The following is a 13,552-nucleotide window of genomic DNA, read 5'->3' as shown; positions in this document are numbered from 1 at the left end:
CTATTAGGGGAAAGTTTCGAAAAAGACCAAAACATAGCCCATTCAAACGCCTATTAATTGTTTTTCTCACATGAATAGGGTAACATTTTTAACCTTTAGATATCTCCATGAAAATTACCCAGTTGATTACTTACATTAGGACAAACAAAAAATGTATTACAAGTTTTTTGAAATTCTTTGTCAACATGATAAACAGTGTATAATCTAATTACGTATATGGCTAACAACACCAGATCTAATGTCATACCTGCTCCACTAAGGTGGTGGTCATCTTAAAAAATTGCAGCCATCTTCAAATTTCAAGTGGTTTCTTGTAGAGTGGCCGATGGAGTCAACTCATCCCAATTTTCATGCTGGTACCTTCACAGCAACTTTACCTGTGCTGTCAAAACGGTGGAATTTATGCAAATTTGCTCATGTTAACAAACAATTAAAAAAAACTTGTAATATATTTTTTGTTTGTCTTAATGTAAGTAATCAAACTGGGTAATTTTCATGGTGATATCTAAAGGTTAAGATTTTTTACCCTATTCACGTGAGAAAAATAAATAATAGGCGTATGAATGGGCTATATTTCGGTCTTTTTCGAAACTTTCCCCTAATGGGATTCTTCGGGGCTTTTTTTCCCCTCACTCAGGACATGTTGAGGATACAAAATCAGTTGAGTTTGCTTTTGTTGCAATTTGTTCAAGGTTGACCCCCATTTTGTCTTAAAATTATTGTGTACATAGAAAGTTTCAGATCTTTGAGTTCAGCTCTTGAAAAACGAGAGCAAAAACGAAAGTGTTGCAATTATATTTTGTTCAGTGTATAATGAAGGCTGAATGAATGAGAATCAGTCAAACCTGTTTCCAATGTTCCCTCTGTTCCAAAGGGCTAAATATCACTTATGATATATAATTAATTCTACATCTGGCTGTTAATAGTGCACTGATTCTTGAGACTCACTTAAGGTTGATCATCTGATAATGTTTTGCACAAATATAACACATTTTTCATATTTTTGTTGATATTTGTGTTAATTATTTGATTACAAGGCCAGCAGTACCCACAAAAGCACATGTCCTCTGACAAGATCTGATTATTTCAATTTAATATTAAACTGTGAAAAAGTTGTTTAAAATACATAATATACTGTATATGTGAGATGAACAAGCACATTTTACAAAGCGTTTAACCCTTGGATGCATGAGCTACCAATACCTACACTCTTCCATGAGTGGGGTCAAAAATGACCCCAATTAGTCACCAATCAATGCGTTTTTGCAATAAATGCAAAAGAATGATTTCATTTTTGACATGTTCATTTATCACTTTTTATTCACATTGATCACAAAACAATCAATCAGGTATCAAAAAATGTCAAAATCCATTGTTTGTGTGTCCGTCTGTCTGTTTGACTATGGAGGACGAACAGAGAACATTCAGTAGATCTGGGGACCATAACACTGTCCACACATATGTAAACACACAGACATCTTCTCTCTTCTCACTGTGTGCAGCAGGATCATTTGTCGGGCAAGGTCCTCAGTAGTCCTAGCTAGCAGCTATGATACTTCATATGAGGAAACATAAAAAGGACAATGTTTGAATGGCACACAAAAATACTCGTATAAATCAATACGTAGCCATGAAGTAAATGTCTCTGCATTTATATGTAAGTAAATACACAGACATGCATGCGCGCGCACACACACACACACACACACACACACACCATATACATACATCACATCAATAATCAATAATCAACGTATAACAGAGCTTTTATTACAGGGAAATTATAAATATATTAAGAGTCTCACTCTCTACACAACAAATGCAGTAATGTTAGCTACCTTACTAAACTAGCTAACATTAAAGTACTAACATTACTTTGTAGTTAGCTAAATAGTGCCTCATTTTACAATACAAATACAATTACTCATACAAAGTAGGCTCATTTGATGACAATAATACTAACGTTATACTATATCACAGAAAAGTCATGGATGTGGAAAATAAGTTCATAAATGAAGATAATACTTACATGTATGTTGCTGTGTAAAAATGACCTCCTGGGTGGTGAGACTGCTGACATTAGATGTGTAAGTGGGACAGTAACAGTAGCCTATACTGCCAGTCAGTGTTGATAAGAATCAATGGTTCCTTGGAAATTACATTTCATTTCAGAATTTGTTTTATAAACATATAAGTATAGATTTCTTTATGTTGTTGTTTTTTTATTTTCAAAAATAAAACCAGTTTTATCCAAATTCTCAAGAATCAGTGACTGCCCATGGCCATGGCATCATACATTATGAGTCCTATGTTGTTTCAACATGTGTTATTGCTAGTGGTGGAAAGTAACAAAGTGCATTAACTCTAGTTCTCAGTTCTGAAATATTTTACTATTTCTATTTGATGTTACTTTCTTCTTCTGTTTCACTATCATTCAGTAAGAAATACTGCACCTCAACCTTTATAATCAGTTATCAAATGTTCCTGAGAAACCAACAATATCTAAGTAAAAAAAGAAAGAAGGGTAGCCTACCTTAACAAGCTAAAACATTAATTCTGTAACAGAACATTTCAAATAAGATGATACTCTGAGAGACTGGTCATTGTATTATTGCAGCTTTATATGTTAATGTAGAAAAAAAAAGATGGACTAAAGGTGCAAAGCTGCAAAATGACTGGAAAATCTGTGTTAATGACCAACATGATCACTGACTCTAGCTTTTCTGTTGAACTCGGTGTGTCTCATCACTTACGCTAGTATACCTTAAACCTGAATTGAAGAAATTACGTCAAAAGCTCATGTAGTGTCACTGTGAATGCTGAGTGTCTCTGAGTCAGTCATCTTCCAGAAATCTTACTGAAACAGTGGACTGACTAATTTATACTGTGTAGACTGTCAGAGTAGCACTGTCATCAACACATAAACCAGACAGAACCTGAAACTTCAAGATTTGTCCATTGTGTTAAAGGGATAGTAGCATTTTTTTTAAAGTGGGGTTGTATGATCTACAAATAGCCCCTAAGTACTTTAATTGCAGTAGAAGACTCTCTGCACTCCTCCCGTTAGCAACGCCAGCCCATAGTCCTGCCCAGAGATTTACAACATACAGTGTTGTGAACAGACCCAAAGAAACGGCCTATTTTTGTGGCCTAAAATAGGTTTTACCTGAAAAAAAAAACCCACAGTTCCATTGTTCGCTATAATATAATTTTTTCCAACTCCTCAAAGTGCAGGAAAAACACAGTTTTTATTTGGAGCTAACCAACTGCTGATCGGGATACGTAAGTTGGTTAGGTCCAAATAAAAACTGCGTTTTTCCTGCACTTCGAAGGGCTGGAAAAAATTATATTATAGCGAACAATGGAACTGTGTATTTTTTTCACATAAAACCTCTTTTAGGCCGCGAAAATAGGCAGTTTCTTTGGGTCCATTCATAACAATGCATGTTGTACATCTCTGGGCAGGGCTATGGGCTGGCGTTGCTAACGGGAGGAGTGCAGAGAGTCTTCTACTGCAATTAAAGTACTTAGGGGCTACAGTATTTGTAGATCATACAACCGCACTTTAAAAAAAATGCTACTATCCCTTTAAGTGACTAAAACTTATCTTGCAAGGAACAAGCAAATATTGGTCATTACTTTAAATATAATCTTTAAACATGTTATAATTATGTTAAAGTGATATGGGGACTCCAGATAGAGATAGAGACAGACAGAGCAGCCCCTCTTGGAACTCCAAGTCAATATTTCACCCAGAACACACTAAACATTTTGTTAACAGGTGAAAGCAGTACAACTTGAACTTGATTTACGCAATCTATCTACTTTGTTTTGGAGACAAATACATTCATTGACATGCCAATATTCATTGACATGCCAATTTAGCCCAAATGAACTCCCACACCTCTTTTCTGAAGAATACACCTGCGACAGCGTCAAGGCTGCAGGCAGGTCGTGACAGGGTGTGTGCGCATGTATGTGTAATTGTTTTCCATTGACACACTTTTGTGCCAACTGGAATTTTTGTCTGCAGCTAAACCAAGGCATCAATAATCACTATCCTATGAAGTGACCTGCACAAGTGGCCATTGATATGTGGCCTAAATGACTCAAAAAACTGGAAAATGTGTAAATCAATAAATGAAAACAATAAAACTGAAATAAAGTAGAGACGACTGATACCATGTCAACAAAGGAAAAGATGGAATGAAATAACAAATTCCATTATTAATGAAAGCAAATAAAAACATAATAATGTGTTGTTTAGAATCAGTAGGAAGCAATGTTCCCATTGACAAAGAGCTGCATTATGTTTACCTTCTAAACTTAATTTTGCAAGATTTAAAAATACAAGAGTACTGTAACATGATGCCAAACTTAAACTTTTTCTTCTTTTTTTTAACAGATTAAATATTAATCAGAAAAATCTATTTGATTTACCTGAACAATGATTCTGCTACAGCTCTCATATCTGTTTTTTTTATTATTATTTTTAACTTTGCAGAATATTGCAACACCATGGCTTTCGTGCACCGCAAGTACATATTAGTTCTAATGAACTGTTGCTCTGTTCCGGTGAACTAGGTGAGTCAGACCACCCACTGAAATCCTGCCTTTCATGTGGAAGGAAAAAATGTAAAAGTGAAAAGAGTCCAAGCCGCAGCTAAGATGTATGACCTCACTTCATTGTTTTATTGTCTAAAGTGGCAGTTTCATGTGTGTTTATTTGGCCTGATGCTTAATATTTTATTTATTTATTTAAAAGGGACAACACACATTAATGAACATTCGTACGTGTGCACAAATGTAAATGCATCAGAGTTAGCAACTTGCTAATTTGCATCCGTAGTCCCTTGGCAGGTAACACACAAACAGACAGAAATACACAAGAATTATACAGTGGTTCACAATCATATACACATTCATACATAAAGTGCATGTGATCTGTAAAGTGCCTGGTATAAAGTGCCAGTTTCTAAAGTGCAAGTGCAAGTTTAAATAGGTAAAGTGCAAGTCTAAATGGATGGATCCAGAATGTGGTGGCCCGCACCCGCCGCCTGGGGTGGACCAAGACATTGGAGACTACAGTAGCAGCAGTTATAGAAGTACCATTCACACACTTACAGAGATAAATTGCAATATAGAAAAATAAGACAAATGCACAACAAAACAAAAATCATGACAGCCAAAAGTATAGAGTAAGGCGGACGGGAACAGAGCACGGCACATGTGTTGCGCTCCGCGAAGGTCCCGCCTAGTCATGATTACAGACTTGGTTTGTTTTAAGCCAGTTTTTGAGGTGGACCTTGAAAGTGTTATAAGTGGTGCTTTCCCTTATTGTGCTTAAGTGCGTCAACAGCTGATTACCGATCAACAAAACAAATGGTTCTACAGCCATGTTAGGGCAAAGATCCAAAACACACTGTTTGTGTCTCTGTAAAATGGATTCATGACTTTCATGCAGGGTGTATTATAGTACCTTGAAGGATACTTATTGTTTGCATAACATACTTAAAGCAGAAGTAAGCGATCCGGTGGTTTTGGCTAACTTCCTGTCAGCCGATGGAGTTAGCAGTCCCCGCCCTCGTCATGGATCTATTGGTCCTCGTCCCTACGTCACCACATTCACGCGCATCCCTTGGCTGCACACACAGAGAGGACCGCCCCTTTATGCCGTTCTCTCTCCTCATTGGATAAAGGTTGTAGGATACAAGGAATGTTTTCTCCTCGGCTTACAGCAGAGCAGAGTGACTGACAGACCCGTGTTTCAGACCAAACACTCTATAGAAGTGATTGCTGTCGGAAGATAGAATTTAAGACTTCGATTAACACAAATATTCCGCTTACTTTAAGTTCATGCATATGTTTAATCACCTTTTACCTATGAAGTGACCGGTGTAGTGACCTTGAGGTTGATCCATATTAGATCAGAGCATCTGTTTATTTATGCTCTTGTGTTAGTTACGAGCTTTAAATAGGGTGCAGCCTTTTCTTGTTGAAATCTGACTTAGAAAAGAGCAAAGTAAGTTCTCAAACTAGACTCACCGGTGGTGGCATAACTCTTCAACACATATACCTAACAAACAGACAGCTAATGTAAGTACACATTTCATGGCACTTTTATTTAAGATATGCATAAAAAGTCAGTATGTTGTCACCCTAACCATAACCCTATAATAAAATGATAAAATCATTATTAATCAATTTGTTGTAAGTCAACATATTCCAAAATGAGAAAAACCTGTAAATGAGTAAATGGAGTATAATGACATGTTGAAACTAAATGACACCTGACCCAGTCCCTGACAACAAAAACCTGAAACACACTTAACACTTAAAAACCATTTCGCAACAGCTATTTGTTCATACTTTATGGGTGGGTCTGATGCTCATGTCAGACCCACCTCTAACGAATCAAACATGGCATCTGGGGTAGTGAGTTCTAGGGGTGGGGCAAAGGGTTATATAAGTGAAGAGGACCGCAGCTGGGACACAAACACTGAGCTTACGCTGAGAGACAGAAACACTAACAAATGGAAGGTGAGCTTTGTCTTTATCTGAGCTCTTTGTCTCCCACCAGTTGAACTTCACTTTTTTCTCCTTTTTTCCATCCATGATATTGGATGAGGTGCCATCTAAGTTGTGAATGCCTTTTTTTTAATCATTTTTTTTTACCCATTTCTTTAATCTTTTCTTTTTCTTTGCAGATCTGCTGATTCAACATGTCAACCTGCAGAAGACTGAGAACCAGGAGAGGCACAGGACCGAGGGCTTCATGGGCTCCAAAACCCTGGTGGTACGAAGAGGAGCCCCATTCAGGATCAGTCTGCAGCTGGCAGGCCGAGCCTTCAACCCCTCCACTGATTCTCTGAGGATCAAAGTCATGCTCGGTAGGCTGCGTTTAGATTTAATCTGGGTGTTTTCCTGACTGAATGCAACTTTGAGCATACAACAAGTTTGAACCACTTCAATTGAAATGTCTTGGCCTAAACTCCTCTCTCTCCCCTCCCCTCAGGCCGTCTGTACATGATGATACCAGTCACCTTCTCCAAGAGGGCTTCTCCCTCCTCTTGGACAGCTTACATTGACGAAGACAACGTGAACCTCTACAAACCCTCCGTCTTCATCTCCTCTCCTGCCTTTGCCTCAGTGGGACGCTACAGGTTTCAGCTGAGCGTCCACTCCAGGAGCGGCCAGCAGAGGAGCGGCTTCGGCAAATTCTTCCTGCTGTACAACCCCTGGTGTCGTGGTGAGTGAAAACATCAAAGATGGTGGGGAAAAGTAGCTTTGGCATTTAATGCAGTTACACAGACAGCTTACTGTTCTGTCAACCGATGTTCAGATGTCTGTTAATGATGATCAGATGATAAAATATGCACTAATTTGCATACATTTCCAGAACCGAAGTCTGAACAATGGATAAAGCCACTTTCAAAATTCTTGTTTTATTTTGTTGACATATTAGAGTCAGAAGTTTTTACAGAGGGAATTTTGGATATCTCTTTTTTTTTATCACTTTGTAAATGAGAAAATACTGTCACCAGCCCAAAAAAATCTAATTTGGCCATGTTTTTAGGAATAAAATGTTATATAAATCAGGCTTTCAATGATATATCAACAATCCCCTCTGTAAAAACCTTCAGAATATAGACAGGAATACAACTGGAAGGTTTGGTGTCTCTAAGTGCTGCTGAAGTGGAGATTTTGGGTTCAGAGTCTGAGGAAAAACTCATTTTGAGAAAACGGCCTTTAAAGACTCGTACTGTAAAATTCCATAGATTGTTAATGTAAATCATACTTTTATAATTGGTTGCGGATACAGAGGAGATGACAATATTTGGAGCCTACATCATTGTTCAGGAGAGAGAGAGCTTTACAATGATACCTGACATGACACAGGTCAGACAACAGGCACAGCACAGTGTGTCACACTAGCTGCTAACTTTTTGTAAATTTAGGAGAAATTTACAGACGAAAGAGACAAAATGAAGTAAAATAACCACCTTAATGTCTACCATTTCTTTTGACTTTTCTGAAAGAACACATGTTAAGGAAGAAAAATAGGCCAAAATCTCAAAATTGATCAGTGCATGAAAAAACTGTGTAGTGTACTAAATGCAATGTCCATTTGTTGCAGAGGATGCTGTGTATATTCCATTTGAGGACCAGAGAGAAGAATATGTTCAGAGCGACTCTGGGTTGCTGTTTATGGGGACAGCTACGAACACTGCAACAAGACCATGGTCCTTTGATCAGGTATGGAAATGATATCTGCTGAGCTGAGTATTGAGAAATGATTTCTTTGTAAGAAGTAAACAGAAGTTCATTGACGCCTCTCATTTCTTTTCCCCCTGCCTGTAAAGTACGAGCCCGGTGTTCTGGATATTTGCCTGAATTTGCTCCAAATCAGCCCTCAGCACCAGAAGAACAAGAGAGTGGACCTCCTGAACCGGAGCAGCCCCATCTACATCAGCAGGGTTGTGTCTGCCATGGTGAGCAAAACATAAATACTAACTCAGTGCCAGTGTTTACCTTGTGTGAGAACATGAGTGCCACTCCACCTAATAAAACAAGTGCTTGCTTGACTCGAGACATAGTGTTCTGCATTTTGAAAAGATGAACACACCTCCTGTGAAGCTTAAAATAGTCTCATGTAAGGATGGTGTAACTCCTTGCAGCAAAACAACTGATAGAACTATCATTAATCTGTTGCTGCACAATTGTCTTGTGCCCAGACCTGTCTTACCATCACTGGGAAGTGAGGTGGAAAGATAGAAAATCATGTTTCTTCTCTTTCCTGTTCAGATCAACTCTGAGGATGACCATGGCGTCCTAAAAGGGAACTGGTCAGGTGAATTTGAGCAAGGAGTGCATCCTTCCACGTGGACGGGGAGTGGGGACATCCTGAGACAGTGGTCCAAGACCGCTTACCGCCCGGTCAAGTACGGACAGTGTTGGGTGTTTGCAGCTGTGATGTGCACAGGTGATTATGTCAGAATGACTCAAATCAAATCAAAGAAGTTGTAAAAATCAAACAACTTTATAAACGCATTCTAAGGCCATGACTCACATCTCGTTTAGTTTACACACTAGGCCTACATTTTTTTCCCATTGTGCAATGTTCAGATGTTGTTCTTTCATCATTGTGTAACACTTGTACGTCTGTTCTGATTATATCTTTCAGTAATGAGGGCGCTCGGCATTCCCTGTCGTGTTGTCACAAACTTCAACTCTGCTCATGATACCAATGCCAACCTGGTGATCGAGGAATATTACAGCGAAACAGGGCAGAAGCTGAAACACAGCAAAGACAGCATATGGTCAGTAGTGATGTAAACAATGTCATTTACTCTTTGTGTGACGTCTTTTCCTTTGGTCACTGGCTTGTCAAATCCATTTTTAAACTAATTTGAATGACATTTATTGCACTTTATGAAGTAAAAACAATACTTAGTGATTTCTGTTTTGAACTGAACAGGAATTTCCATGTCTGGGTGGAGTGCTGGATGGATCGTAAGGATCTGGGATCTGGGATGGATGGCTGGCAAGTTCTGGACCCGACACCTCAGGAGAGGAGTGGAGGTGTGTGAGAAACATCTCTGATCTTGTTATTTATCAAGTTTGTTGCTTTTTAATTCCTCTGATCATCAACTAAAATTGTTCTAACCTTTTTTTTTTAATGTTTATTTCTTCCCTTGATCCCAGGAGTGTTCTGCTGTGGCCCAGCTTCAGTCAAAGCTATCAAAGAGCGCTGTATCGACCTGCTTTATGACATCCCCTTTGTCTATGCTGAGGTGAATGCCGATGTCCACACTTTCATAGTGAGCCAGGGCCGGGTGGTCGGCCACAACAAAGACACAGAGAGAGTTGGATCTGTCATATGCACCAAAGCTGTCGGCTTCCCCAGACTCCAGAACATCACAGGAGACTACAAACCCATCAAAAGTATGATCCAAAACCCCCAAAACACTACTTAACTCATTTACAGATGTGGCAAAAGTTGCTCTGCTCACATTTACTGTTTATCTTTACAAAACAGGTCCAACTTCAACACTTTCATCAAGAAGCTCCACAATGTCAGACGACTCAACAGGGAGAAGAGGTAATTTTTCATTTCTAATATGAATCCGAGTTATCAGTTGTTTAAACACACGTCATCTCACCCTGTCGCCCATCTTCATGTTTATACAGAAAGTTCATCCAAGGGAGTGTTAGTCTTCCTGACCCTGGATAAGGCTCCAGTTGCTGGAAATCCCATCAGCTTCACAGTTAAAGTCGTTAACAAGCACAGCACTGCCAGGACGATGAAGGTGCATTTCAATGCCCAGGCCAAAGAATACAACAACAGCCCCTTGGACACCTTCTGGGAAACACACGGCACCCTACAACTGGCACCCAAAGAAGGTACATTTATTTTTCACTCAAAAACTCCAAATTTTCACTTCTGTAGGAAGGGACTGGAATTGATTTCACACACACTCTTCACTCTCTCTGTCCCTTTTTCTTTACAGTCAAGGTGCTGAGCCAGCAGATCCTCCCAACCCAGTATGAGGACGTGGTGGGAGACAACCTGATCAGCCTTGCGGTGGTCCTGGAGGACGTGTCCAATCAGGAGCGATTCCTGGCCTCAGAGGAGTTCAGTATCAGCAGCCCACAGCTCACCATTCAGGTACAGGATTACAGCATTCATAATATTTCTCACCAGTTATTTTATTTGAAGGGGTTGAAGGGCCCCAGTATTTAACTTATTTGACTTTTTTTTTAGCAAAAATCAAATCTGTCTTTCATAAATACGTATTTCACTGAAGTGGAATCACACCCACATACAAATGAAAGCTTTCTGGTACCTTAGAATGAGTTGTTACAAGTCGTTACAAGTGGGCGACGCACCGAACCGAGGCGGCCATGTTGCATCGCCATTTTTTACGTTGAGTGGCAGCGTGACCGTAGGTAACCATAGAAACTCAGCGGAGCTATCGGCCCGGGGAGAAAGTTTTCCAGGTAGCATGCAGCGTCTGTTGTCTGTCTGACGTCTGCCCGATTTCACGTGAATGCAACATCAAGAATACGTTCAGATATGCAACCGCACCGCTAGATGGGGGGGATTCCTACATATTTATTTTGGGGGCTCACTAACCACATTTCTCCTCCAGGTTTCAGATGAAAAGTATGTCGTTCCTAACAAGGAGCAGACTGCCGTTTTGAGCTTCATCAATCCATATTCTCACATGGTGAGCGGAGAACTGACTGTGGTCGGGGCTGGGCTGATCCCAGGCAAGGCTCTCTTCAGGTAAGAACAAGGAGTAGGCTACTTGTCGTCTTTTTTTGATGAGTGTGTTGAATGCCGTAGGCACCATAGTGACTTTCACCATCATGTTTACAAAATGAACAGCTGAATAGAGGGTGTCACTGTGTCAGAGCAGTGACACTTATTGGAGGAATGTGGACTATTGTCTGTTCAAACAGGAGTGGCTGGCTTATGACATTTTCCAATAGTTTCTCCAGGGCTGGGCCAAGCATGCAGTGATCAGTTATTAAGTGTTTATGATGCCAGGTGTTCCTGTATAAGGAATCTGACATTATCATGTAACCTTTAAGTAAATTATTAGTTACGAATCAAGTCTGAACATTTTACCTAGGAGAAAGTGTCACCATTCACGCCAAGCAAGCAGTGATCAGTTATTAAGTGTTTATGATTACAGGTGTTTGCTTCCTGTGGACAAAATATAATCTGACATTATCATGTAACCTTTAAGTAAATTATTTGTTACGAATCAAGTCTGAACATTTTACATAGGAGCAAGCGTCAGCCATTCAAAAGCATTACAGTAGCAGTGTTGCCTAACGATTTTAGTGACTCATCTCCATGTCATTGTGCAGGATGCTCCCAGTGCGTCCAGGAGGAAGAGTGCAGCAGCACATCAGCTTCACCCCCACCATGCCGGGAATAAAAATGCTTCACGCCAGCCTGTTCCTGACAAACATCAACACCACAATCAGAGGCTTTGAGATGGTCGTGGTCAACAAAGCGTAGATCTCCTTTTCTTTGCTTCAGTTGTCATATTGGAAGCAATGCTTACATTAATTTATTTATGATACATACAGTATATATGTGATATAATAAATAAAGAATATATATTAATATATTTATTTATTATATTATATTATATTTATGTATCACCTTTTTTTCTATTGCAGTGCGTGATTGTAAATGTGAATGTTAATCTTTATTTATTTCATATTTATTTAGGCCTACTAACTTGAAACTCCTACTTGAAATTGAAGAAGAAAGTATTATCGTTTTTGTATTTCCTAAAAACAAAAATACAATAAAGCCTGTGAAAAATGTAATACTGTTGTACATTTGTGTCACTTATTCTGACAGAGACAAAATCTGTGAAGTTGGATTTATGTTATTGCAGTTACAGTTCTGCCCAAAAGAGGGAGACCTTTCCTTAACAAAGAAGAAGGTCACGTTGGGTTAGTCTGCCTGAAATCTCTTGACAGTTGCATGTAATTTACACCAGGATCATTCATTCTTCATTAATTAATTTGTCATGTGTGCCCTTATGTTTCGTACGCCGCTGGGTGGAGTCAAACTAAATGAAACCCGACACACTTTTCCCCACAATGCAATTAATTTATCTTTATTAATCTATTTTCACTCTGTCAAAACAAATTGACGATAAAGCATTATATACAAATCATAGCTAAGCTGACAGGCAGTGTAATCGGCACATGCACAACCATACCAGTTCATCTATATTACAAACGGGTTATTAGGAAATCAAACTGGAACAGAAGAGAAAGAGAAGTAAAACATGAAAACATGTACAACCTGGAGTCAACAAGATTTGAGTACTAACCTATAATACAGCATCTTCAAGACAATTCTTATCAAAACATTTTTACAGGAGTGGATTTTTGGTTTTTGAAGGGATTTTTTTTTTTAATGCCAAGCTCCCAAACTATACTGTATATATATATATTCCTCATTGTGTTGTAGAATTGAACCAGTAATAAATAGCTCACATTTTAATGGTAAAATACAGACTATTTTCAATAGCCTCTAACTATAAGGAGAACATTATTTGACATTTATCTAGCCGAAAAAAACTCTAAAATAATTGTGAAGGCGAAATCTATCCCTTGTAACATCACGACTTGGTTCTAACATTTGTCTACAATAGTATTGGCCAATGAAAACATTAGTTAAGTCTCAGAACAAACATAAAAAGACACAGCAGTACAAACAGTCTAACACCAATCTGAACTTTTTCATCCATGCAGACATACTCACTGTGTTCATTAAACAGGATGTAAGATTTTGCATTCAGTGCAGCGCTCTGGGTCACCACTCATAAAACGTTGAGATGAACTGATAAAAAACAGGAAAAGTTTCCCTGGGGGTGTGTGTTAAGAAGCTTTGGTCCCTTATTTTGCTTTGGTCTGTTTATTTTGGTCCAGCACTTTTGGCTTCATGTCTGTGTGTCCTGTCCTGCAGCCTCGCTTCAAAATCCTCAGTTCTCTTGGCTGTGATGTGAAATTGTCC

At 38.9% G+C, this 13,552-nt stretch overlaps 1 protein-coding gene across 1 annotated transcript; it reads left to right on the top strand.

Annotated features, from left to right (window-relative positions):
- Positions 1-6,533: 6,533 nt before the first annotated feature.
- tgm5l (transglutaminase 5, like) lies at positions 6,534-12,034 on the top strand (the record flags this gene model as incomplete). Its single annotated transcript, XM_083972201.1, has 14 exons — positions 6,534-6,540; positions 6,708-6,890; positions 7,016-7,249; positions 8,138-8,256; positions 8,364-8,492; positions 8,806-8,983; positions 9,185-9,320; positions 9,479-9,582; positions 9,706-9,945; positions 10,040-10,102; positions 10,192-10,404; positions 10,512-10,669; positions 11,154-11,290; positions 11,881-12,034. The coding sequence occupies 14 exons, from the start codon at positions 6,534-6,536 to the stop codon at positions 12,032-12,034; spliced, it is 2,055 nt and encodes a 684-aa protein (XP_083828327.1).
- Between the last annotated feature and the right edge of the window lie 1,518 nt (positions 12,035-13,552).

This window comes from Trachurus trachurus (assembly GCF_905171665.1).
Source record: "Trachurus trachurus genome assembly, chromosome: 5".
NCBI classification, from domain to species: domain Eukaryota; kingdom Metazoa; phylum Chordata; class Actinopteri; order Carangiformes; family Carangidae; genus Trachurus; species Trachurus trachurus.
This window is presented reverse-complemented; position numbering and strand designations above follow the sequence as displayed.